At 49.2% G+C, this 26,594-nt stretch overlaps 1 protein-coding gene across 1 annotated transcript; it reads left to right on the plus strand.

Annotated features, from left to right (window-relative positions):
- The first annotated feature begins 11,419 nt into the window (after positions 1–11,419).
- LOC139315517 (waprin-Phi1-like) lies at positions 11,420–25,463 on the plus strand. The gene is made up of 4 exons (XM_070941879.1): positions 11,420–11,531; positions 11,831–11,980; positions 23,504–23,656; positions 25,308–25,463. The coding sequence occupies exons 1-3, from the start codon at positions 11,429–11,431 to the stop codon at positions 23,653–23,655; spliced, it is 405 nt and encodes a 134-aa protein (XP_070797980.1). The 5' UTR covers positions 11,420–11,428; the 3' UTR covers position 23,656; positions 25,308–25,463.
- Positions 25,464–26,594: the final 1,131 nt, after the last annotated feature.

A 26,594-nucleotide genomic window follows, 5' to 3' on the forward strand; every position in this document is an offset into this window, starting at 1 on the left:
AGTCAGGTCACTGAAGTGCATGGCAGAGGTCCCACCCGCTCTGGGTGCAGGGAGGGAGGCAGGGAGATTCCCAGTCTGGCATGAGTGACCTAGTCTGGGGAAGGGAGGCGGGTTTCCTGTGCTAGACCCACAGCCAGCCCCCTTTGGATGCCACGTTGCTGCAGCAGGGGGGCTCTGCAGGACATGATCAGAGAACAAGATGGTCCTAAGGAGGAGATTGAAGCTCCAGCTGTTTCTCAGGTGGGCCTCCGATCACACCTTCATGGCCATCATCTTGACCTCTTTGACCAGAGCTTCTGCCCTGCCATGAGACCTGGGGAATGGCCTGAAGGACAGAGTGGGGGAAAGAGTTACAGTGATTGGCCAAAAGCAAGAGGAGACTTGGGCTGCCCCATGCCACTTAGTCAGGGCCACCTTCTCCTGGGCAGAGTTTTCCATCACTCAGGTGAGGAGCATCTGTCCCTGAGACCTTGAAGTCTTGGCTCTTCTTGGCTGCTTGTTGGTGAGGCTTCTGCGTGTCCTCTTCTTCCTCTCCATCTCGGTCCTATTCCTGCTCCTCTAAGGAGATTGTTGCACCAAAGGGCACATTGGAAGCCACCTGAGAACTGTAAAATTGAGAATGGGGGCAGCTTCAGAGGGATCTTTCTCTGCTTGGTCCTTTCCAGGCCGCCTTGGACCAAACCCTCATCCTTTCCATCCCTGGTGGCCAACAGCCCCAGTCAGAACTAGAGTCCCAGAGAGGATCACGTTGGTGGCTTCAGGGCAAGCATGCACATAATTTCCATGTGGAATCTGGAGCAGTCTTTGTACCCATCGCCTGCTCTTCTGATCCTTTTAACCAGCAGTCTCGGGGACTGGATTCTGGTGATCTACCACCATAGCCAATCAAACCTCCGGGATCAACCTTCCACAGTTGCTCAGACGGAAGTAGAGTAGCTGGAGGTCCTTCAGCTTCCAGGATTCATCCCGTTACCAGCAGATAAACCAGAGGGAGGAGTGGCAAGGTGTGGAATGGCTTGGACTGGATGAGGCTCAGCTGGGCTGAGGTCCATCTTGGCCACAGTCAGAAGCCCTCCTGCAGAAAGGAGTTAGTGAGCCAAGACAAGGAAACTGGACTGCCTCTGTATTAAATGTTGATAATATGAGTATTCTTGTTGGGCATCTCATAGTTTCTACATTCTGTCCTACTAAAAATTAGGATTCAGACTCTGTATTTTCAAACTTCTGGGGGGCGAAATCGAGTTGGTGGGCACCAGTGGGATTTAAGCCCACTCCAGACAGAGAAGGCGCTGGGCACCATGGGTTCTGGAGCTCTAGAGAGAGGCTTCCTGCAGTATCCAGTCCAAACAGAGTGATGGATGGGGCCTCCCTGAGTCTCTCCTGTAGCTGGTTTGGGTCTCTGGGTCCTCTTGAAGGAGGCTTCGGTGGCTTGTGGGAAGAAGGACTGTGATTCTTGCTTGCTTTGAAAGCAAAGGTGCACCATGAGTCTGTCCCCTCCTTTTGTCCTCAGTGACCCCCCACCCACCCACCCCCCGGCCGGCTCAGGAATGTGGTGGGACAGGAGCAGGAGGAGGGGGGCAGGGAGTGAAGGGGGGAAGCGGTCACCAGGTTCTTGTAAACATTAACTGTTGCCAGGGCAACAGACCTTGAGTCACTCCCTGCCAGCCCCATGCTCAGTTTGCTTGCTCCAGGACTGAGCTCCGGACCCCCTGCAGACCCCGCCCATCCTTGCAGGAAGAGTCAGCAGTCATTGGAATCATAGAATCCTAGGGCTGGAAGGGACCTTGTAGGTCATCTAGTCCAACCCTTTGCCCAAGGCAAGAGACCTTATTCCATCCTAGCCAAACGGTTGTCCAAGCTACTTCTGGAAACCTCCAGTGTTGGAGCACCCATGACTTCTGAAGGCAAGATGTTCCGCTGATTGTCAGGAAATTCCTCCTGAATTCCAGGTTGCTTCTCCCCTTGATTAGTTCCCATCCGTTGCTTCTTCTCCTGCCTTCAGGGGCTTTGGAGAATAGATTGACCCCCTCTTATTTGTGGCAGATGTTGGAAAACTGCTATCATGTCACCCCTAATTCTCTTCATTAAGCTAGATATACCTTATTCCCAGTTGGTGGTTGGTTTCTGAACGTTTCGTTATCAGCCAAGGTTAACATCTTCAGTGGAATTTAGGGGGAAATCCCCCCAATCTTAGCCCCCGTTGCTCCAGCGTACTTAATCCATTCCCTCCCTTCTGGCTACCGGGAGGTCCTTGGTGCTCTCAGAGCTTGTTGGTTTTGACCCTCACCAGACATGACCAACCCCTCCCAAGGCCCAAGGCCCTCAGCTGACGTGACCCTCCCATCCCAGGACCTACTGACCACACGAGGCCCTTATAAGGAGAAGAACACCAACACTGACCTCTCCTAAACTCCACTGAAGACGTCAGCTAGCCTGGTAACAAAACGGGCAGAAACCCACCCACACAAGCTCGGAGGGAGACCCTCCACCCATCATCCTCCACCCGAGCTACCACCATCGCATACCCGGTTCCCTCCACCGTTCATCGTACAGCTTAGCCTCCAGATCCCTGATTGTCTTTGCTGCTCTTCTCCGCGCTCGTTCTCATTGTGCTATGCTTCAGTGTGGCATCTGGACGTTAGGAGCTGTTTGGGGCTTTGCCACTGATTCCCACCCCTTGCAGACGGGCAAGTAAATTTACTACGGCTGGAGTTTTCCCTCTGTCCTGCCACTTCAGTTCTCTTTTTAGCCTTTGTTGAAGGATTTCCAGATGGGCTGAAGCCCGGGGTGAAATCCAGCAGGTTCTGACAGGTTCTGGAGAATCGGTAGTGGAAATTTTGAGCAGTTCGGAGAACCGGCAAATATCACCTCTGGCTGGCCTTAGAGTGAGGTGGGAATGAGGATATTGCAATATCCTTCCCCCAGGAGTGGGGTGGGAATGGAGATTTTGCAGTAGCCTTCCCCTGTCACACCCACCAAGCCACGCCCACCAAGCCCACGAAGCCACTCCCACAGAACCGATAGTAAAAAAATTTGGGTTTCACCACTGGCTGAAGCTGTCAGTCTGTGTCAGCAAAGCCAAGGATCCTGGGTACCTAAAGCCTGGCACCCTTCCCAAGAGCGGGGAAGTGGGGGTTTTGTGGCACAGGAGCTGCAGCCTCAAACCTCTGGATGGGGGAGTCAGCCCCACTGAATTCAGCAGGGTTTACGCTTAGGAGACTGGAAGGCAGCTTGCTCCCCATTGCACTCCAGGGTCCAAACCCCTCCAGGCTGCCTCCTGGTCATCGTTCACCCCTCCTCCCCCTTTTTCCATATGCAAATGGTTTTGTTACTGTTGTTTACAAAACACCCACTAAATCCTGGGGGGGAGGGGGAGTTTCCTTTCACAGGAAAATTATTTTCATTGGATTCTTTTCATTTGATTTGGCTTGCGTTATTGGGTGGATGGCTGTATGGATGGGTGCATGGATGAACAGACAGACCGACATGCAATACGTAAGTTTGAGGGATGACTGTAGACTTTCAGAATTCTGGGGAGCCAGAATGAGTCCAAACCCTCATTTTTCCATAGCCACCAAAATCTGGCAGGGATCAGAAGCTCTTCGCTTTGGGTCAAGAAGATAAACACAAGATGGATTCTCTTCCGGCAGGAGAAACTTTTGTTCTTACAGGTAGTCCTCCACTTATGACCATTCATTTAGCCCCTGTTCAGACGTCTGAGGGCACTAAAAAAATTGACTTGCAACCAATCTTCAGACTCCTGACCAGCAGCCCCCCGATCAAAACTGAGTCGCTTGGCAACCGCCATTGATTAAGGATGCTTGTGGCATCCCGGGTTCGTAATTTTCTGTGTGTGTGTGAAACAAACAAAGTCAGTGAGGGATGTGAGGCACAAATAACAACTCCATGCGATTCACTTGACAACCGCAGTTACAAAACGGTCATAAATATGGGCGTGACTCACTTAACAACCAGAGCACTTAGCAATGGACATTCCAGCCTTAATTATAGTTGTAAGTCCAGAACTACCTGTGCTGGGCAAGAATGCACACATTGTGCAAACTCAGTCTCTGGATAGAGATGTACTTTCACACTCAAGGCTGAGATCTGGGTTGGAGGGTGTCCAGGCCAGGCAGGGATCTGGTGCTAGTGAGGCCCTCACTTTGCCAGCCACTCTATTCATTCAATCAATCAATCAATCAATCAGAATAGAGCTGGAAGGGACCCTGGAGGTCTTCTAGTCCAACCCCTCCCTCAAGCAGAAGACCCTATAACCGTGATGGCGAACCTATGGCACGAGTGCCACAAGTGGCACATGGAGCCATATCAGTGAGCACGCAAGTGATGCTGTAGCTCAGCTCCAGCACGCATGTGTGCGCTGGCCAGCTGATTTTTGGGCCTTTCAGTCCCACTGGAAGTTGGGAAATGGGCTGTTTCCAGCCACCGGAGGGCCTCCGCAGTGGTGGGAAAGGCTGTTTTCGCCCTCCCCAGGCTCCTGGAAAGCCTCTGGAGCCTGGGGAGGGTGAAAAACAGGCCTAACCAGGCCCACCGAGCCATCACGTGCTAAAAGCACATGCGCAGGGGCAGGGCGCATTGAATTATGGGTGTGGGCACACATGTGGGTGACCTCCCCGCGCTCCCCTGCTTTTGGCACACAACAGCAAAAAGGTTTGCCATCACTGCCCTATAACATCCCAGGCAAATGGTTGTCCAATCTCTTCTTAAAAGCCTCCAGTTTGGAGCCCCCACCTTAGAGGGAAGCCCTTCCACTGTTTAATTTTTCTCACTGTCAGAAAATTCCTCCTTAGTTCCAGGTAGCTTCTCTCCTTGGTTAGTTTCCATCTGTTGCCTTCCGGTCCTTCGGAAAATAAATTGACCCCCTCCCTCTTCTCTTGGGAAGCCCCTGAGATATCAGAACACTGCTCTCATGTCCCCCCCCCATCCCCCCCACCAGTCCTTCTTTTCTCTAGACTGGCCACACCCAGTTCCTTATATGGTAACTCTGTCTTCAGAATTTTAATTTTGAAACTGGGAGCTGGGAAGAAGACAGTGAGTTGTGAGTTCCCCAAAAGCTAGATTAATATCTACGGGGCAGAGTGACCGGAAGCCCATCTTCAAGAGTGAAGTTCGGCCCAGGAAGTTCTTGGCTTGCTTTGCCAATCGCTTTCTCCTTCCAAAGGTTGAGGAAAGCACAAGAGAATCGACTGACCTTGACTAGATCCTAACTGATAAAGGAGGTTGAATTAAGGAAGTGAATCGTCAGAGGAATGTGCCTCGTCACGCCGGAGGGTTTGCTGATGTTAAAGGATCATAAATCTGGTGCCAAGATGTATAAGATCACGTTAGAAATGAAACACACGGAAGAAACAGAATTTTATGAGGTGTGGGATAAGTGGTATACGTGGTTAGAACAGAGAAACAAAAATGTATAGAAATAAATGTAAATAACTGTAAGAGACACATGACACAGTACTGTTAAAAATGTTTATTGTTATGTAAATTAGAAAAATGGAAAATATTTTTTTTTTAAAAAAAGGATCATAAATCTGAACATAAGATCCTTGGCTTGGAAACAAAGGAGGTTTTCAGAAGCTCAGAGCAAGGATAAGAGAGTGGGGAAAAGGATACAGAAGAACAGAGTTGGAAGGGACCTTGGAGGTCTTCTAGTCCAACCCCTTTCTCAGGCAGGAGACCCTAGACCTGGGGTGTCCAACCTTGGAACTTTAAGACTTGTGGACTTCAATTCTGGGAATAGAAGTCCACAAGCCTTAAAGTGGTCAGGTTTAGAGATTCCTCTACTAAGTTCAAAAGAAAAGAAAATCAGTAAACAGCTGCATCATGAAGAAGTCTAAATCTACCCGAAATTAGCAAGACCGGCTCAGCTGTTTGGGCTGAGAAGAAGCCCCAGCCCAAGAGGAAATGTGTCCCAAGAGGAAATTGTGAAAACAGGATGATGGCTGGGGCAGGACTGAAGTTTGAGAAGGAGAGAAACAAGACCAGAAATATTTAGGTACTGATAGAAGAGAACATTTGCAGCTCAGGATTGACCTGTGGGGTCCTTGGTGCTCTCTGAGTTTGGTGGTTTTCTTGCAGATGTTTCCTTACCCATATACAAAAATGTTAGAAGGGAGTGGAGCTTGTGGAGACGTTTCATTACCCAACTGGGGAATGTCATCAGTGCTAGAAGAGAGTGGGGAGGGGAGGAGGAGGAGGAGGACTGTGGGGATGTTGGTGCTCTCTAAGCTTGGTGGTTTCCTTGCATAACTTTCATTACCAAACTAGTAACATGATCATCCTGATGATACCTTGTTTGGAAATGTCTGCAAGAAAACCACCAAGCTCAGAGAGCGCCAGAATCCCCATATTTTGATCCTTTGAGGGAGTTTAAGTCTCTTGAGAAGGCCAAATTGCTTTCTCAGGTCCAGAAAGATCATGGATGACACGGCAGAATTTTTACGGGTTATCTCCGAATCTGGGAGAAGTGTCCAAGAAGTGGAGGAGCCATTGCTCCTACTTTAAGTTGGGCGGAGGAGGAATCTCAGACCAGTTAGTCTGGCACTGATATGTGCCAAGCGTGTACAGACGAGGTCATAAAGAGACAGATGGGCAATCAGTTTGAAAGCCCTAGAAACACAGATTGTGAAGAATAAATCTTGGTAGATCATCTTATCTTCTTCGTCGATCTGATAACTTCCTTAATAATACTCTGGCAGCGCTATAAACAGAATAGATATTGATATCAGAAAAAGAATTCACCAAGTAATCATACTCAAAATGCGCTCAGCAGGGGTTCCTTATCCAGGGCTGCTTAGGCACAAGGAGAAGCTCTGGGATTTACAGATTAACAGATTAACTGAGTTGGAAGGGACCTTGGAGATCATCTAGTCCAACCCCCCAGCCTAAGCAGGAGACCCTACACCATTTCTGACCGATGGCAGTCCAGGCTCTTCTTGAAAGTCTCAAGTGATGAAGCTCCCACAACTTCTGAAGGCAACTTTTCTTCCATGGGTTGATTCTTCTCACTGTCAGAAAATTCCTCCTTATTTCCAGGTTGAATCTCTCCTGATTCAGTTTCCATCCATTGTTCCTTGTCTGGCCTTCGGGTGCTTTGAAGAATAGCTTGACCCCCTTCCTCCTCTCTGTGGCAGCCCCTCAAATACTGGAAGGCTGCTATCAGTCTTTGCCTTCAGAAGTTGTGGGAGCTTCATCACTTGAGACTTTCAAGAAGAGACTGGACTAGATGACCTATAAGGTCCCTTCCAACTCTGTTCATCTGTTACAAACCTGTCAGACCCTTTCAGTGAGCGACAGAGGTGGGGAGACGGGCAGTGATCAAGCCAAGCCCGGAGAATGCAGGAGCAGGGCACCCACCCAGGGCGGCCAAAAGAGGCAAGGCGGTGCCAGTGCAATGAAGGGTCTGCTTTGTTTTATCTGCAAGGTGGCACAATTGGGTTATGTGCAGCCACAAAGCAGGCGGAGCTTAGATCGTGCGGTCGCCTTCCTGACTCAGCCGGGGAGATCTGCCGGATGAAGACTCCGTCCTCTCGAGGGAGCTTCGGTCTGCAGCCTCCGGGACCCGCCCCTTTCTGCCCAGGCCCCCTGACAGCCCCCCCCCCGCCCCCAGGGCCCAGACTGTGCTGGGTGAGTTGCGTAAATGAGCTTCTGCCAGGGCAGGGCAGGGAGATCTTCAAACAAAGCGGCTGTGGGCACATTCAGATCTTGCCACATTGTTGACTCCGGGGCTGCCAAGCAACCTCTCGCACACCCGCAGGAGTGGCCAAACCCATCAGCCACAGCAAGCGGAGGGGAAGCCACAAAATCATTCGGGAGCCAGAGAGGATCAGCCCCACGTAAATTGCACCCCCCCCCATTGGCTTTTGATCAGCCTGGCTGGGCTGCTGCATGTCTGCTTATCTGTGGGGGCTTCCCAGAGTAACATGCAGAAGGTCTCCCCCCCCTTGCCCCCACCCTCCGAATCACGGAAAAGGGTACTTGGGGTTAAATCCTGCTTTCCCACCAAACAGAGCACAATGTGAAAAGTATTACGAAGTAGAAAAAGTAACACCAAGTAAGGCAGTCCTTGACTTACGACTTACAATTGAGCCCAAAATTTCCATAGCTAAGTGAGACAGTTCTTAAGTGAGTTTTGCCCCATGTTAGCGATGGTTTCTTGCCACGGTTGTTAAGGTGAATCACCGCAGTTGATAAGTTAGTGAAACGGTTGTTAAGTGAATCTGGCTTCCCTGTTGACTCTGTATGTCAGGAGGTCGCAAAAGGGGATCACGTGACCCCGGGGACTCTGCGACAGTCATAAATACGAGTCAGTTGCCAAGTGTCTGAATTTTGATCACATGACTGCAGGGGATGCTACAATGGTCGTAACTCTGAAAAACGGTCATAACTCACTTTTTTCAGTGCCTTTTTTCAGTAACTTTGAACGGTCACTAAATGAACCTGTATAGCAAATACAAAGTCCTTGACTTATGATTGCAATTGTGACTGGAACTTCTGTTGCTAAGCAATGAGGTTGCTGAGTTCCTCCCTATTTTATAATATTTTATGATATCAGGTGTTTTTTTTTTTAATGAATCCCGCTTCCTCCACTGATTTTGCTGGGAAAGTCTCAAATGGCCATCATCACGTGACCTCTGGATGTTGCATCTGTCATAAAAACACTCAGGTGACCGCAGGGATTCTGTGACAGCCGTCAATGCAAGGGCCAGCCGCTGTTGTTAGTTGCAAAGTCATGTCCAATCTATCGCAACTAACAATGGACAACGTTCCTCCAGGCCTTCCTGCCCTCTGCCATCCCCCGGAGTCCATTTAAGCTCACGCCAACTGCTTCAGGGACTCCATCCAGCCACCTCGTTCTCTGCCATCCCCTTCTTCTTTTGCCCTCCATCGTTCCCAGCATTCGGCTCTTCTCCAGGGAGTCCTTCCTTCTCATTAGGTGGCCAAAGGATTTGAGTTTCATCTTCAGGATCTGGCCTTCTAAAGAGCAGTCAGGGGCTGATCTCCTCTAGGACTGACCAGTTGGATGGCCTTGCAGTCCAAGGGACTCACAGGAGTCTCCTCCAGCACCAGAGTTCAAAGGCCTCCATTCTTTGGCACCAGCCATAGGTCACTTTATTCAGTGCCATCATACCTTGGAGTGGCCGCTAAACAAGCACAATAAGTCGGGGACTATCTATACGATAAAATAATGATGCACCTTCAAAGATAAAATAATGTACAACGAAAAAGGCATGTATTTTAAAAGATGCCACCTCTGAAAGCTCAGGAGGCTGGTCACCTGCAGTTCTGCCAATGAGTCCTGTCTTTAGACAGGCCTCTCTTGCTACCCAAGTGGGTGCCCAGCCCAGATCACCCGGCCGGGACTGCTGGTGGGCAGCCACTGGAGGAATCCACCCAGAAAGATCACGGGATCACAGTCCTAGGCTGCATTCACAGAGGGATAGAATCAAGACCACGTGAAGTGTTAGTTCCACTTTATAAGGCCTTGGTAAGTACTGTGTCCGGTTTTGGTCACCACAATGTAATGTCACAGTTGAGACTCTGGAAAGAGTGCAGAGAAGAGCCACAATGATGATTAGGGGGCTGGAGGTTAAAACGTATGAAGAAGGTTGCAGGAATTGGGGATGTAGAGTTTAATGAAGAGACTGATTAGGGGAGACAGGATAGCAGCCTTCCAATATCTGAGGGGCTGCCACAGAGAGGAGGGGGTCAACCTGTTCTCCAAAGCACCAGGAGGCAGCACAAGAAGCAATGGATGGAAACCAACCAAGGAGAGAAGCAACCTGGAATGAAGGAGAAATTTTCTGACAGTAAGGACAATTAACCAGTGGAACAGCTTGCCACCAGATGTTGTGGGTGCTCCATCACTGGAGCTTTTGAAGAAGAGACTGGAAAACCACCTGTCTGAAATGGTGTAGAGTTTCCTGATTGAGCAGGACTAGAAGATCTTCAAGGCCCCCTTCCAACTCTGTTGTTCTGTTATTGGGTAATTACAGAGTGTGCCGAGCTGTTACCCTCTTTATGCCTGTAAAGGAGGCTGCCAGATCCGTGAAAGTCAGCAGCCTCTACACAAGTGAGCCAAGACAATTGTCTCCCTGGCTGTTCCCACCATCTGGACGTCCAAGATCAAGGACTGTAGCCAAGAGAAGAAGTCCTTCCTGCCCAGGACCCATCTCGGATTTTCTGCAGACCAAGAGTCATTCCATCTCTCAGGATTTCATTTCATCCAGGTCACCTTCACCAACTCACTTGTAGGTGAGAAGGAAGAGCAGCAACTCACCCAACTGGTTCTTCAAATCTTCAAGTGATCTCTCTGCAGCATTTGGGGTATATGGTAAAGGATCCAGATATCACAGAAAGCAAAAAATCTGCCCTGCATTGATTTCTGGATGCAAACCGAGAAGATGGTCCAAATCCATTTATGGTATCTGTGATTGGATCCAGCTCAAAGCTCCTTTCCTGCACTGAGACATTCCCTTTCTGGGCTCCTCGTTGTATCTCCAGAGGCTTCTGGACAGCCCACCAGCAAAAGTGAACCCAGAATCTTTCTTCTCCTGGAGTCTGAAGCGTAGGAAGATGACCATGGTCATTCCAAGCCATCTTGAAAATCTTCTAAGCTGTGGTCTCCTTGCTGAACCAGAGAGTATCAAGATAGGGTGCTGGCATGACATGTCCACCACCAAAGGTCTTCTTGAGCCTGTCCTGTAAATGAGAGGTCCATAGATATGTCCTCCCATGTTTTAGGTGTGCCCCAATATCTCACTGACCCTTTGAGCACCTTCTCCATTGTGTGGACACCAAGACGTGTGTCCTTTCATCCTTCTGGCCCATTTTTCCTGCTATCTCGCCAGCCTCTCTGAGATGCCCCACCCAAGAGCTCATTACAGGAAGCCACCAGCGTCCACTGCCAGCAGCCATCCATCACAACCATGGGGAACTCCTTGGAGGTGTGATGTGGCCGAAAGCTCTGCCCAGTTTTATTGCATCAGGCCCAGGGCCATCCCAGGCGCTGACCATCCTCCTACTTCTCCTCTGGAAAGCCCCGGCCGGGCTGAGCAGGGCCCATGCCAGAAGGCTGCAGGATCCACCGAGGCTGAGGAACCCAAGAGCTGATGCCCAGCAGGTGGAGTGAACTCTCCTGGCACGTCCGCATCACCTGGCTGGTTGGCTGGTCAGTTCTAGCCTGCTGTCTGAGCTGGCAGCTTCCTGGTTTGCATGGATGGGGGGGGGGGATCAGCCGTGACACCTGATTCCTTGTGATTGCGCAAGAGCTGAGAGCCGCTTGCTCACCCGTCTCCTCCCTCCCCTCCCCTCCCCTCCACCCTCCCTTCCCCTCTGCCAGCCACACCTGGGAGAGCTTAAAGCTTGGCCTGAGGCAGGCCGGATCCCACAGCTTCCTTCAGGCACAGCCACCATGACGCCCAGGAGAGGCAGCTGCCCCCTCCTCCTCTTCTCCCTGGTGGGGCTCCTCACGACCTGTGCTCAGGAGCCTGACACGGCTGGACAGAACACCACAGGTGGGTGGAAGGGCCGGCCCTGCCCTGCTTCCCCAGGAGAAAGAAGAAGGAAGCCTCCTTCTCCAGCCACCCCCAGAGCAGGCCGGGCACAGTCCTGTCTCCTCCGGGGATGGGGGTGGGTGGGCTTGGGGGTGGATTCCATGGGGCACCTGGGTGAACAGAGGGCCCTCCCCCACTCCAGCCCCTCTTCTGGGGGCATCTGGGTGGCAGCAGTGGGGGGGATGCCCACCAGCCCTGGCAAGGGAGCCCAGTCGTCAGGTGGCACCCACGGCTCAAAATCTGTCCCGGCCCTTTTCCAGCAGTCGCAGAGAAAGTTGGCACCTGTCCCCAGGCTGAGTTGGAGATGCCCGATGGGAACTGCACAGAGGAGTGCCAGTCTGATGCCCGCTGTGAGGGGAACCAGAAGTGCTGCCGGACAGGATGTGGGACTTCCTGCCAGATCCCAGACGGTATTCACAGACGGGTCTTGACAGTTCCAGCCGCTCTTCAGCTGGTCAACTTGGGTTACTAAATCAGCCTCCTTCTGGCTTTGCACAAAACGCTGAATCACAGGCTGGCAATTGGCCGGAATTTGTGCGATGCATTAAGACACACACTCGCTTGCTTGGGAGCACAGACAAACGCCACTGACGTGACTGCAGGGATGTGATCTGGGGGAGGAAGTGGAGCCTGGCACTGATCTGGAGGAGGGCATCCAGATCATGCCAATTTAGAAAGCTCATTTAGCACCGTGGGCAGCCCCCGTGGGGATGCTGTGGCTCATGGAACCACTTCTCCTCCTGCATTTCTGCCCTTAATGCCATCTCCAAGATGCTGGGTTTGCTGGCTGCTATCATGGAGTCCAGGAACTGTTGATGTCTTGAATTGGTTGGTCTCCAAGGCCTTCTGGGCAGCGCCTGCTCCTGAAGATCTTGTCCAAAAATTGGCCAACTAGAAGGTCCATGGGGGGAGCCGTCTGCTGGGGGGAAGGGTTCCTGGTGCTTCTCCTGAGCAGCTGGTTCTGAGTGGCTCCCTTGGGCTCTCAAACAGAGAGGATCAAAAGGGACCACCTGGCTCCCTTAATGATCTTCTCTCTTGAAACAGAGATTTGAGATTTGGGGGCCAGGAGGGGTCAAGCGGGACCCCTTGAAGGGATCAGGTTTGTGCTTGGTGGGTATTTGCATTTGATGTGTGGGAGGAGACATTCTCTGTGGCAGGACTCGTTGTGGGTGGCAGAACTGGCATTCGATAAAAGTGGGGAGGAAACTACCATATTGATAAGTTCTGGGGCTTTCAATAACTAAACTCGCTTTAGTGGTTGTTGTGAGGGGCCCTTGGAGCTCTCTGAGTTGGTGGCTTTCTGGCAGACATTTCATGACCCAACTAGGGAACATCATCAGTGCCGGAAGGGAGGAGGGTTTGGGGAGAGGAGGAGAAGGAGGACCATGGGGGTCCTTGGTGTTCTCTGAGCTTGGCTGTTTTCTTGCAGAAGTTTCATTATCCAAACTAGGTAACATCATCAGGGCTTTATTGGTTAGCTGTTGTTATTTAGTTATTTAGTTACAGATCGTCCTCAAAGCACAACGGGAATTGGGACCGGATTGTCCATTGCTAAGCAGTCTGTCGTAAAGCAAGGGCGTGCAAAAGTGCCAGTTGGGAGGGGAATTCCAGAGACCCCCCCGTAAACCCCATTCAGCCCCATCGTAACTTCAAGCAATTGCTGAATGAATGATTCTAAATCAAGGACCATGATGTAGGCATCAATCTTACAACCATTGTTGGCTGCTTCCCAATCAACATTAAAGGCATTTAGCTCTATCCCACATGTTTATCCTGCTTTCTAGGCCACAGTGAGATCTCAGTATTTCCCACCTCTTTACACAAAGGGGGCTTTGCCCTCCAACTCACCAACTGTGGCTTGCAAGAGCATCTCCCAGGCAGCTTCAGTAAGGGGGCACGTGGGTGAGGCCAGAGGGCCCTGCCACCCTCGTGTCAATCCCAGGTGGAGGAGCCAGCGTCAGGGAAGAGCGGACAGGCTCCTGCTGGAAATGGCCAGGTTCTGCTGACCACTGGACCCTTCCTCAGGGACAGCGGTTGTAAAACCTTCATGGTCCTCAGCTGCTGGTCAGATGCCCGATCTGTGCTCGGCTACAGGATACCCTCCCCTTCCATCAGCCAGACTTCCTGGAAAGGGTGAGACGGTGCTGGCTCCTCACAATTGATTGCCAACCGAAAGGGATCTTGGAAGTCTTCTCGTCCAACCCCCTGCTAAAACAGGAGACCCATATAAATGGATGTCCAGTCTTTTCTTTAAAAACCTCCAGTGATGGAAAGCTCAGAACATCTGAAGGGAAGCCATTCCACTGGTTGATTGTTCTCACTGTCAGGAAATTTGTTCTAGGTTGCTTCTCTCCTTGGATACTTTCCATCCATTGCTTCTTGTCTGGCCTTCTGGGGCTTTGGAGAATAGTTTGACCCCCTTCCTCCTCTCTGGGGCAGCCCCTCAAATATTGGAAGACTGCTGTCCTGTCCCCCCTAGTCCTTCTCTTCACTAGGCTAGCCAGGCCCAGTTCAGGGGTGGGTTCTACTTACCTTTACTACCGGTTTGCAACAGGATCAAAGCGATGACGACATGCGGGGTGGTGGGCGGGGCCTCCCACCAGTTTTACTACCAGTTCTTGCGAACCGGTCTGAACCGGGGCCAACCCACCACTGATCCAGTTCCTGCAACTCTCCTTTGTATGTTTTAGTCTCCAGGCCTTTAATCAGTGGTGAGATTCAGCCGCTTCTGTCTAGTTCAGGTGAACTGGTAGTGCCGACTGTGGTAGGCCCCGCCCACCCGCCCGGACGTAATGCCGCCCTGTTTAGCCACGTTTTGGAGGCAGTGCACATGCATGGGAGGCACATGCACAAGCAAAGAGCCTGCACGGAAGGCCGAGCACGCGTGGAACGTGGCGCTCACATTGGCAAACCGGTAGGGAAGGTAAGTGAATCCCTCCTCTGCCTTTAATCCTCTCAGTTGCTCTTCTCTGCACTTTCTCCAAAGTTACAACAGCTGTTTTGTAATGTGGTGACCAAAACTGGATGCAGGATTCCAAGCGTGGCCTTACTAAGGCTTTACAAAGTGGTACTAACACTTCACGTGATCTTGATTCTATGGCTCTGTTTATGCAGTTTAGGATTGTATTGGCTTTTTTGGCTGCTGCCACACACGGCTGGCTCATATTCAAGGGATCTTCCGCAAGGACTCCAAGGTCCCTCTCACAGTTAGTGATTTTGAGCCAGGTCTTGCCTAATCTCTAATTGTACCTTTGGTTTTTCCTGCCCAGGTGTAAAGCCTGGCTTTTCCCCACATTGAATTTCATGTTGTTGGATAGGGCCCACTGATCAAGTCTCTCTCTCTCTCTCTCTCTCTCTCTCTCTCTCTCTCTCTCTCTCTCTCTCTGTGTGTGTGTGTGTGTGTGTGGTTGTCTGTGTGAAGCTCTACCTGCAATGAATGCAAAACTCTAAAAACAGGCAGAACTCTGATTGTGTTGTTGCTGCATTTGCCTCCTTGTGTTTTTTGGACCATGCTCAACAGATTCCCTGATAGTTCCCTGTCTGGGATCCTTTGATTTGGGCTCCTATGCTGAGCACAAGGTTGCAAACAGACTCTCCTGGTTTTGGTTCACATTCAGGGTATTTTCTGAATCCACTTTGAACTAAATAATAGTCGCAGCCTCCTTTCCCAACTCCCAGGATTCCAGCTTCTCCTCCCCACAGCTTCCCTCTCTGGTCCGTAAGCAACAGCCCACCCTCTTCTCTTCCCCCAGCCTGGAGCTGCTCCTCCACGGGCCTAACTTGGCAATAGGGGTGTGGATGGATGGATGGCCCAGAAGCTCCTGGCATGCTTTCCCCAAGGTTGGAGGCTCCTCTGGCATTGGGCTAACTCTCCCTTCTTTGCCAAATTGTGAGGCTCTTCCTGGGACGCAGTGTGCTTTCTCTGGCAGAGGGAGGAGAGGGCTTCTCCTGGCAGGGAAACCCAGCCTGCCATCCTTCCTTTCCCAGCTGACTCAGAGCTGAGCCTCTGGATTGTCTCCAGATCTGTGTTTTTCCTGGGCGGGTCCCTCCGGTCTGGGTCTGGTTTCACCTGCATTCCTACCATGGGAAGAACAAGGAAGGGGGGGGGGACATGGCTGGGGGTGGGTGGGAAGGAGCTTCAGAAGAGCCTGGCAGGACGACGGCAGTGCCAGGACTGGGGTGGGGTGGTCTAAACTGGCAGAGGCTGCTCCCCTATTCCAGGTACAGCAGGAAGTCCTTGAGTCCTTCTAGGACGTTGGCCAGGAAGAAAACCAGCCACGGTTGGGCTTCTTACTCTGACACAGAGGAAGCCACTGTCAGAAGTAAGAAACGGCCCTGAATCACCGGCCACAAATATGCAGAGAAGACGGGACGACATTCCACCTTCTGCCTTAGCTGAGAAAGCAGCTACGAAGCCATCTATCTGCCTGCCAAGGAGGTGATAAATGGGGGAGGGGGGTTTAAAGCAGGAGGGATGCATTTCCAAAGGATTGGCGGGGTCAGACCAAGGTTCCCTCCCCAGAAGATTGTCTCACCTGGATCACTTTCTGGGTCCTTCGCACACCAACCGGGGGATGTCAGCCTGTCTCCAGAAGAGGAGGAAAGCTCAGCAAAGATCCCTGGAAGCTTCCAGAAAGAGCAGAGCCACAGAGTGGTCTTCCTGAACCTCTGCATGCCAAGTGGAATCTGCAGCCAGGACACCCGGACAGGAGGGACCTGGGAGCTACCACTTCCAGACTTGATTCTCCGAGTGGGACTGGGAGAAGACACCGAGGTTACTAAGAAACGCAGGTAGAGGAGCAAAGGTGATGAACACAACTCATCCCATGTCAGGTGTGAAGAATCAAGGCCCCAGGTTAAGTTCCAGTGAAGTTAATTTATTGCTCACGACGCGAATCTGGTCATCTAATGGTCAGCACTAAATTGGCGCTCTGTAAGGATCAACAGAATTCAAGAAAGATTTGACTTGGACCATTTATGGAGTCCAGGCTGGTTCCTCTCTTGACTCCCCACCTGTTTCAGTCTGTCCTTTCCCAACATCCGAAGAACAGCTAACCAAATCCAGCCACTGAGATGGGGAAGGATCCCATGAAGATGTCTCAGCTTGTAAAGAGGCGGCTGAGGACTCAGCTGCTTGGGGCAAGTCAACCTCCCACTGTCCTTCTGTAGCTTCTTCTGCGTAGACAGCAAAGTTCCTGAGCGTACCAGGAGGTGCTACTTCACGGTCCTTACATCATGCCAGAGCAGTTCTGCCTTTTGACGCCAGGCCTTGTTCGTATTTCTGCAAGCAAAGGACAAGACTTCCCTGATGGCCCTTTGGAAGTCATGGGAAGGTTCAGAAGCTTCAGTGTTCTTCTTGAATGGGGAAGTTTCTTCATGCAGGGGCTGAGATGTTGTCAGCAAATTCTCCGGAATCTTCTACGATTTTTTTGGGGAAGGAGGTTCCAGGAGATCCATTTTCTTCCCTCTTGGCAAAAAAAACGATAGCGGACAGGGTGGGGGGCCTGATGAGCAAACAGCAACTCTGTCCTGCTTGAATTAAACTCATTTCTTTCAATCAAGACCCCAACGGCCTTCAAACCCTACTCCAGATGTTGCCAGTACTGCCCTGGGTGTGATGCACTGTTGGGTGTCCTCAGCATCTGTTGATGACGTGGCCCTCCGAACCAAAGACTGACCTCTTCCAGGTTTTCCATGACATGTTAAAATGAATGGGGGAGAGAACCAAAATCAGGGGAGGGGGCTTCTGAAGGAGACCCCATTGGGCCAATCTCTCCTCACCCACAACCAGTGATGAAATCCAAATTTTTTTACTACTGGTTCTATGGGCGTGGCTTGGTGGGCGTGGGCGTGGCTTGGTGGGCGTGGCTTGGGTGGCATGGCAGGAGAAGGATACTGCAAAATCTCCATTCCCACCCCACTCGGGGGCCACCCAGAGGTGACGTTTGCTGGTTCTCCGAACTACTCAAAATTTCCACTACTGGTTCTCCAGAACCTGTCACCCCTGCCCACAACCATCAAATGGAGACATCCACAGAAGAGGGAGGGGAACCGCTGTCGCGCAGGGCCCCCAATCCAACAGTGTCCAGAAGGACACCGTGACCAACAGTACAAAGGCCACCAAGAGGACTTTGATCACAAAGTGTCCAGGAAGACTCCAAGAGCAACATGTACAAAGGTCACCAAGAGGACAGATCTGCTGCCCCACCATCAACCAGTGGGGACCACTGTGGTTTCTCTCCCGTATCAAGGCCGAACCTGACTGACAGGGGTCCAAATGATCTCTGGCCCAGTACGGCCGAATCGGGGAGAGCCGATGGCACCGAGGCAAGGAAGTCTTTTGTATAAGTAAGTCTGCTGAAATGATGGCAAACTTTTTGGGCTCGATATATCAAATGCCTAACTTGACACACCTATGCCTGTGTGCAGAGACACACAAGGAAACAATTTTTTACATACAGGTAGTATTTTATTTTCACACTTATGACCGTTGCAGCATCCCCATGGTCACATGATCAAAACTGGCAACTGACTCGTATCTATGACGGTTGCTGTGTCCCAGGGGGGGTCATGTCATCCCCTTTGGCGACCCTCTGGCGATCAAAGTCAAGGGGGAAGCCAGACTCACTTAACAACGGTGTTACTAACTGAACAAGTGCAGTGATTCCCTTAAAAACCATGGCAAGAAAGCTTGCAACATGGGGAAAATTTCACTTAACAAACGTCTCGCTTAGCAGCAGAAATTTTGGGCTCAGTTGCGGTCGTAAGCCGAGGGCTACCTGTATTTGTTTATTTTTTAAAAAAAACATGCAGGCCTATTGTGTATGTGAGCCTCGGGATCCGCTGTGTGCCACTTCCCTTCAGGCGCTGTTATTTATGGGAAAGATCCCTGCAGCCCATACAAGCCCACCCTGGGTAGATCGGGGCCTACCCCCCTGGAGCGGCTTCTGAAACAGCTTTTCTTTTTTTTTTTTTTTTATTGCAAAAGTTTTACAATTACATTTTCACCCCTTTTTTCACCCCCCCACCACCCTCCCCAAACTTCCCATCCTCCCTAACCCTCCCTAACCCTCCCCCCCCGACTTCCCTATTACATACTCATAACTAATAACACTAATAAATAAACCTGAACCCATCCCTCCCCCTATATAATTTTTCCTCTTTGTCTCTTTACATTAAAATATTTCTAATACATTATTTTCAAATAAAAGCTATTTGATACTTTCTAGTTTGGTATTTGTTCTGAACATATTCTATCCACCTTTTCCATTCCCATTCATAAGTCTCTTGTGAACAATCTTTTAAATACGCTGAAATCTTCGCCATCTCTGCAAAACTGGCCATCTTCAAAGTCCATTCCTCGATAGTAGGCAAAGCTTCATTCTTCCAGTATTTACCTATCAACAATCTTGCTGCTGTTATCATATACAATATTAGTTTTATTTCACCCCGTGTAAAACCCTTAACTATACCCAATAAAAACAATTGTGGAGAAAATTGAATTTTTTTCTTCAAAACATTCTGCATGACCCACCAAATTTTTATCCAAAAAGCCTTAACTTTCCTACAGGTCCACCATACATGATAATACGTAGCATCCAAACATTCGCATCTCCAACATTTTGGCTGAACATTAGGGTACATACATGACAACTTTTTAGGATCTAAATGCCATCTATAAAACATTTTATAAAAATTTTCTCTCAGGTTTTGCGACTGTGTAAATTTAACATTCTGAACCCAAATTTTTTCCCAAGTTTCCAGCATCACTGGTTCTTCAAAATTCTGTGCCCACTTAATCATACAATCTTTAACTAATTCCGTTTCTGAATCTCTTTCTAACAAAACATTATAAAGCCTTTTAATATGCATTGGACCTTTCTCTCTTATATGTCTAACCAATTCTTCCTCATGCAACATAATACCAGTTTTTTGGTCCTCTTTCCATCTCATTTGTAATTGATTATATTGTAACCAGGTTAAATTAATCCCTTCGTCCAACAGTGTCTGCAATGTCTTCAGCTGCCATCTGCCCGCATCTGTAAAAAGAACCTCTTTATATAAAAACCCCCCGAGTGACATTATATTTGTATTCCACAAGGTATGACCAAGATCCAGCCATAGCGGTATTTTATAATCCCATTTGAGTCGGTGCTTCTTCCAAACTTTCATCAGGGAGTCTCTAAGTATATGACTTTTAAATACTTTATCCACTTTATTTTCATAGAATAAGTAAGCATGCCATCCAAATTCAAGATCAAAACTTTCTGCATTCAATATTCCAGCCTTTTTATTTCCAAACCAGTCACTTGTTAAAGTTAAAGCTGCTGCATCATAATATAACTGCAGGTTTGGGAGTTTAAGGCCTCCTCTTTCTGGAACATCTTGCATAATTTTCAATTTCACTCTCGGCTTTTTCTCGTTCCAGACAAACTTATTCACACCAGACTGCCAGACTTTCAGTTGTTTATCACTTTTAAGCACCGGAATCATTTGGAACAAAAACAGAAATCTTGGCAAAATATTCATCTTAACTGCTGCTATTCTTCCAAGTAAAGACAGTTGCAGCTTTTTCCAAGTCTCCATGTCTTTCTGAACCTCTCGCCACAACACCTCATAATTATTTTGAAACAATTTCATATTTGATTCTGCAACCTGAATTCCAAGATATTTTACCTTAGGTACAATTTCAAAACCTGCCCTCCTTTCAAGCTCGTGTTTACGATCTTGTGTCATATTCTTAACTATCATTTTAGTCTTTTTTGAGTTCAGTTTAAAACCTGAAACTCTACCATAGTCTTGTATAATGTCGTTCATCAGGATTATTGATTCCATTGGTTGTGATAGGGTAACAACCAGATCATCTGCAAATGCCTTTATTCTATAATCCTCTTGCCTTATCACTATACCTTTCAAAATTTTTGAGTCCCGTATTGTATTTAGCAAGACTTCCAATGTTAATATAAATAAAAGTGGGGACAACGGACATCCCTGTCTTGTTCCTTTTTCAATTTTAAACTCTGTCGTCAAACTTCCATTAATAATAATCTGTGCTTTTTGCTCTTGATAAATTGCTGAGATCGACTGTATAAATTGGTCCCCAAAGCCCATCTTTTTTAAAGTCTTTAGTAGAAAGTTCCAATCCACTCTATCAAAGGCTTTCTCCGCATCCAAAAAAACCAGCACTGCAGAAATCTGTTTATTCTTATCAAGATATTCCAATAAGTCTATTACTTGCCTTACATTATCCTTCATATATCTGCCCTCAATAAATCCCGCTTGGTCCTCATGAATTACTTTTTGGATTACTGGCATCAACCTGTTGGCTAATACCTTCGCATAAATTTTATAGTCTGTGTTCAAAAGAGATATTGGTCTGTAGTTCTCTGGTTTTTTAGGACCAACTTGTTCCTTTGGTATCAGACTGAAACAGCTTTTCTATGGCAGCTGCAAGGCCTTAAAACTGCATAAGAGGCTAGAGATGATCACGTTTTGTGTGCTGATCAAAGGTGAGCCACTCCAGAGCCCACGGAGAGCATGGCACGTTCTCTCTCTTTCTCCAGTGACTTTGGGTGGGCCGGAGGCCATGCATGAGCACTCCGCCTTCTCCAGCGGCCTCCGCGGCCTCCGAAAACCACACGAGAACAGGGCATGCTTTCAAGGACAGTTGTGGGTGTCATGAATGCTAGTGTGTCACCCAAAATGTTGTGGCATGTTACCTGGGACACACATATGCCAGAGTTCGCTTTCTCTAGTCTAGTGCATCAGCCGTGTCCCTTCCTGAGATGGGACAACTAGCCGTGGCCGTCCCACCGTGGCCAACCCAGTGTGGCAATCTCACCGTGGCCATCTCGACATGGCCAGCTCCCCACAGAACAACTTGCTGTGGGACAATTCCACATGGAATAACTCAACACAATAAATGCTCGAGAAATAGAAATAATATAGAAGAAACGGGGGTGGAAAACATTTATCGCATTGAGTTATCCCAAATGGATTTTATTTATTTATTTTATTTATTTATTTTGTCGAGTACGTATTAGATAATATGTGTAAGCATAAGCATGAATTGAATACATAAAATGAATACAATTAAAGGGAAAATTAGGACAGGGACGGAAGGTACCCTGGTGCGCTTATGCACGCTCCCTTTATGGACCTCTTAGGAATGGGGTGAGGTCAACGGTAGCCAGTCTAAGGTTAAAGTTTTTTTTTTTGGGGCGGGGGGGGGCTGGGATGACTAAAGGCCAGTCAAGTGAAGCAGTGGGAGTGGAGAAAGAACAAAGAAACCCGTAACTGCCTCCTGAGCTGGCCAGATTTGGTGACACTTCTCCAGCCCTTAAGGTCAGCTGCTCTTGTTTCTGCCTCCTGAAACTTATTTGGAGTTTTGCAACGAGCAGCTGTTTGCAGGGCAGTCTGAGGGTGCCGGCACCTGCTTGTTCTGGGTGTGCCGTGTTGGTGGCCGGTGCCTGTCCAGCTGAACCTGAACAAGGTTCGAAAGCCCTGCGTGGCTCAGAGCCAGCTATTCAAGGGGCGCTCGCCCTTCCCCCAATCTGGACGCTCTCCGGAGTTGCAGACGAGACCTGGAATTTCTGCTGCAGAGGCTGAAGCAGGCTGGGCTGCCTTCTTGCCAGAATAGTTAGAAATCACCAAGTTGCTCCCAGCCTCGCTTCTAAACAAATCGTTGTCGTTTTTGTGGGCTGTTTAAGGCACGGTATGCCCAATGCCCAGACTGGGCCAGACTGCATGATTTCTCAGCCTCTGGAGCACACAACAAAAGAGCAGCTGCAGAGAGCGGGTGTGAATGAGCTGGGGTCAGACCCCAAATATGCTCCTCACAGTGTCAAAATATGGGTGGGGGCACCTACAAATCCCTCTTGATTCTTCTGCTCCTGCAGCTCCTGCCTGCTTTGTGAAGATGCTCCTGGCTCTTCCTGGCTGGGATTTTGAAGAACCCTCCAGGACAGCGGTCACCAACTGGTGGTCCGTGGATCACTGGTGGTCCACAAGAACATTTTGGTGGTCCACAGAAAAATTATTTGCATTTTTGATATTGCACTAAATCAGGGGTCCTCAAACCACGGCCCCTGGGTCCATGTGTGCAATGGACATTTGTGTTGCTGCAGAGAGTCTCCCCCTTCGGGGTCTTCTTGAGTGGGTCGGAGGGGAACAGAAATTCCAACTTGGGGTCTGCTTCGGCCTCCTGGTGGGGGGCTTTGGGCGAAGGCTGGAGGGAAGCGCCGCTGATGACAAAGAGCCGGAGGGCCTCATTCCAGTGGGACTGCATCATGGTCTGGAACTGGCTGACCATCTCAGCCTGCTGAGCCTCCAGGTGCTGGTACCTGGTCTTGCACTCCCGCAGGCCTTCCCTCTGCTTGGAAAGCCTATGCTCCTAGTCCTCAGTGAGGTGCTTCTGCTGAGCCTCCTTCTCGGTCAGATCCAATTTGAGCTGAGCAGCTGTTTTGCCAACTCTTTCTCATGGTGGCTGCTTAGCTCCAACAACTGCTTCCTGTTGGGGCCCTAAGGAGCCCGGGCGGGGAGGCGAGGAGTGGCTGGGAGGGGAGGGGTGAGTAGAGGCTGGCGGGGTGCCTCTTGACGTGAGTGACATCGAGTTGGCCACGCCCACCCAGTCATATGACCACCTAGCCACACCCACCCAGCCAGTCATTAGGCAGATCATATTAGTGGTCTGCTGGATTTAAAATTATGAATTTAGTGGTCCCTGAGGTCCGAAAGGTTGGTGACCCCTGCTCCAGGGCTTCTCTTGAAACAGTGGGTTCAAGACCCCCAAGCCGTGCCCACCAGCAGCAAAGCCCCCCTGGAGCAGGGCCAACAGATCCTCCCCAGGACTTTTGCAGGCTTCCTCTGATTTCTGTGATGCCCCCTCCCACCAAGGACTTCCCAGCTCACTCTTTGCTCTTCTCTCCTTGCAGGGAAAGCCGGGTCCTGCCCAGATGTGGACTTGCCCATCCCACCTCTGGGTCTTTGCAGAAGCACGTGTAAAACGGATTCAAACTGTCCAAACAACGAGAAGTGTTGCAAAAATGGCTGCGGGCATATGACTTGCTCACAGCCCAGGCCCTGAGGTGAGCATCTTTGGTTCATGGGACACGCATGGAAAGGGGAGGCCTTGGGGTGCAAAGGACCCCCTTGCCAGAGAGCAGAGAGGGCCCCTCCCTGGGAGTCTGTGCCCTGGTCCAGCAGAAGCCCCTCCCCCCCCCCAGACAAGGTGCTCTGGAGGGACACCAACCCAGACCCTGGACCCACCAGCAAAGTGTGGGATGGGGTGCAGAGAGAAGCAAAGCCCCTCAAGGGGAAAGAGGTCCAGGAAAGGAGAGAGAGCCGATGTGGAGAAAAGAAGGATTAGGAGTGACAGGATAGAAGTCTTCTCGTATTTGAGAGGCTGCCACAAAGAGGAGGGGGTCGACTTATTCTCCAAAGCCTCTGAAGGCAGGACAAGAAAAAAGAGTCTCAGAATTAATAGGGTTGGAAGGGACCTTGGAGATCTGCTAGTCCAGCCCCCTTCTGGAGCAGGAGACCCTATACCATTACAGGACTATCCAGTCTCTTCTTAAAACCTCCAGTGATGGAGCGCCCAAGACTTCTGGAGGTAAGTTCTTCCACTGATTAATTGTTCTCACTGTTAGGAAGTTTCTCCTTAATCCCAGGTTGCTTCTTTCTTTGATTAGTTTCCATCCGTTATTTCTTCTCCTGCCTTCAGGGGCTTTGGAAAATAAATTGACCCCCCTCATCTCTGTGGCAGACCCTCAAATACTGGAAGGCTGCTATCTTGTCACCCCTAACCCTTCTTCTCTCTAGATTGGCCACACCCAGTTCCTGCAACCGTTCTTCATATGTTTTAGCCTCCAGTCCTCTAATCATCTTTGTTGCTCTCCTCTGCCCTTTTTCCAGAGTCTCAACATCTTTTTTATAATATGGTGGTGACCAAAACTGGATGCGATATTCCAGGTGTGGCCTTACCAAGGCCTTTTTTTTAATTTTTTTTTATTTTTAAACAAAACATAAAACGTAAATCTATCATCCATTACAATTGCAAACTGTGTCGGTCGGTTACAAATCTTTTGTGCATCATCCCCGTATTCATAATTTACTAATTATCTCATTTCTCATATTATCAAATTAATAAGTATCCTCATTTGTCATTTATTTAACTATGGCTTTATCGTTTCATAAAAATTATTTTCAAATATCATATTATAACATTCATTTCATATTTCATATTTCATTTCCATGTTTTATTATCTAGCCATTGATAAAATAAATCCCATATCTTATAATATTGTTTGTCTTCTTGTTGTCTAATTTCAAAGAGCCTTGGTGGTACAGGGGTTTAAAGCACCCTGTTATTAAGCTTATTAAGACCAGCTGCCTGCAATTACTGCAGGGTTCGAATCTCGCCAAGGCTCAAGGTTGACTCAGCCTTCCATCCTTTCTAAGGTAGGTGAAATGAGGACCCAGTTGTGGGGGCAATAAGCTGACTTTGTATAAATATACAAAAGGATGAAGGCTATTGCTGAGCACATTGTAAGCCGCCCTGAGTCTTCGGAGAAGGGCGGCATATAAATCAAATTAAAAAAAAAAAAAAAAATGTCAATTTACTCATTTCAGCACATTCCATGATTTTTTTAATAACTTTGTCTTTTGTTGGTATTTCCTCATTTTTACAATCAATAACCCTAACCCTAACCAAGGCCTTATTTCTCCTTTGTTCTGCAGGTACAGCTCAGGCTGGGGAACCCGATGCATTCACAGGACTGGACTCTGAAGAAAGGATCATGACACCCTTGGCCTCCTTCCTGCCCAAGCCTAGCCAACCCTCTATGCTGGAGACCCTCCACCCCTCCCCTCTTTTTCAGTAAAGCTCTCATTTCACACAGCAGCCTCTGGATCTTCTGGTTTTGTGCCAATCGCTTGGCCAACCTTCCCTTTGGCAGCAGGGCCCCCTTCTCTACTTAGCTCTGGCCAGGGAGGGAGGGAGGGGGGGAAAAGTGGGATCCTCCCCTGGTATTAAGCAACCAATGCCACTCATGGATAGTTGATAGTCAGCAACTCTATTGACTTCTGCCTAAGTTACAAGAATCTCCTTGGACTGCCTGCCTGCCATTGGAACTCAGGGAGGCTCAAAAGATGCCTCTTGTGGCTGCACAAGGACTCCAAGTTAGATCCCCACTGGCCATCTCTTCCACCCACAACTTCTCTTTTGAAACTGAAGGTTGTGGTCCAAAATATCTCCAATTTAAGAAGAAAAAGTCAATCCAGCTGTTCGATGGATCCGTCTGGTTGATTCAGAGAGCTTCCAGGTGTGATGGAAGCAAAGGTGGCAGGTGATAACGAAGGGCAAGCAGTGGTTACGGATGCCCTGCCATGCCCTGATAGCAGAACTGCCTCTCTAAATCTCTTCATCCTTAGGTAGTGGGGATCTGCGCACCTAGCAGTTTGAAAGCATGCAAACGTGAGTAGATAAATAGGTACCCCTTGGGTGCGAAGGGAACAGCGTTCCATGTGCCTTTGGCATAAAGTCATGCTGGCCATATGATCACGGAAGTGTCTTTGGGCAACGCTGGCTTCTTGGCCAAGAAACAGAGATGAGCATCATTCCCAGAGTTGGACACGACTGGACAGGGAAACCTTTCCCTTTATGCTTTTTCTCTAGTCTTGTACGTCACCCAGACTTGGAAGTCCAATACTTTAAACAACTGCATCAAAATCCAGCCAAGAATGGTTGGAGGGCACTAGAAGATGCTGTTTCTAGTGGACATCCTGCCAAAATTTTCTTTTACAACTACAAAAAAAACCTCTGAGTGTTCTCTTTTCATGCACCACCAGGGGGCAGCACATGACCGGTTTTCTCTCTCCTTGAGACTCATCAGACATAGGCAGCCAAATGTTAGATTTAAATCCTTGCCTGGGAACTCCACACATGGGCACTCACACTTTTTTAAAAAATATATAATTTTATTAAACTTATCAAAGTATAAAATACACATGGAAATGGAAATGTGC

Source organism: Pituophis catenifer, unplaced genomic scaffold, assembly GCF_029215685.1.
Source record: "Pituophis catenifer annectens isolate HBS135680 unplaced genomic scaffold, rPitCat1.0.hap2 SCAF_3, whole genome shotgun sequence".
NCBI lineage: Eukaryota > Metazoa > Chordata > Lepidosauria > Squamata > Colubridae > Pituophis > Pituophis catenifer.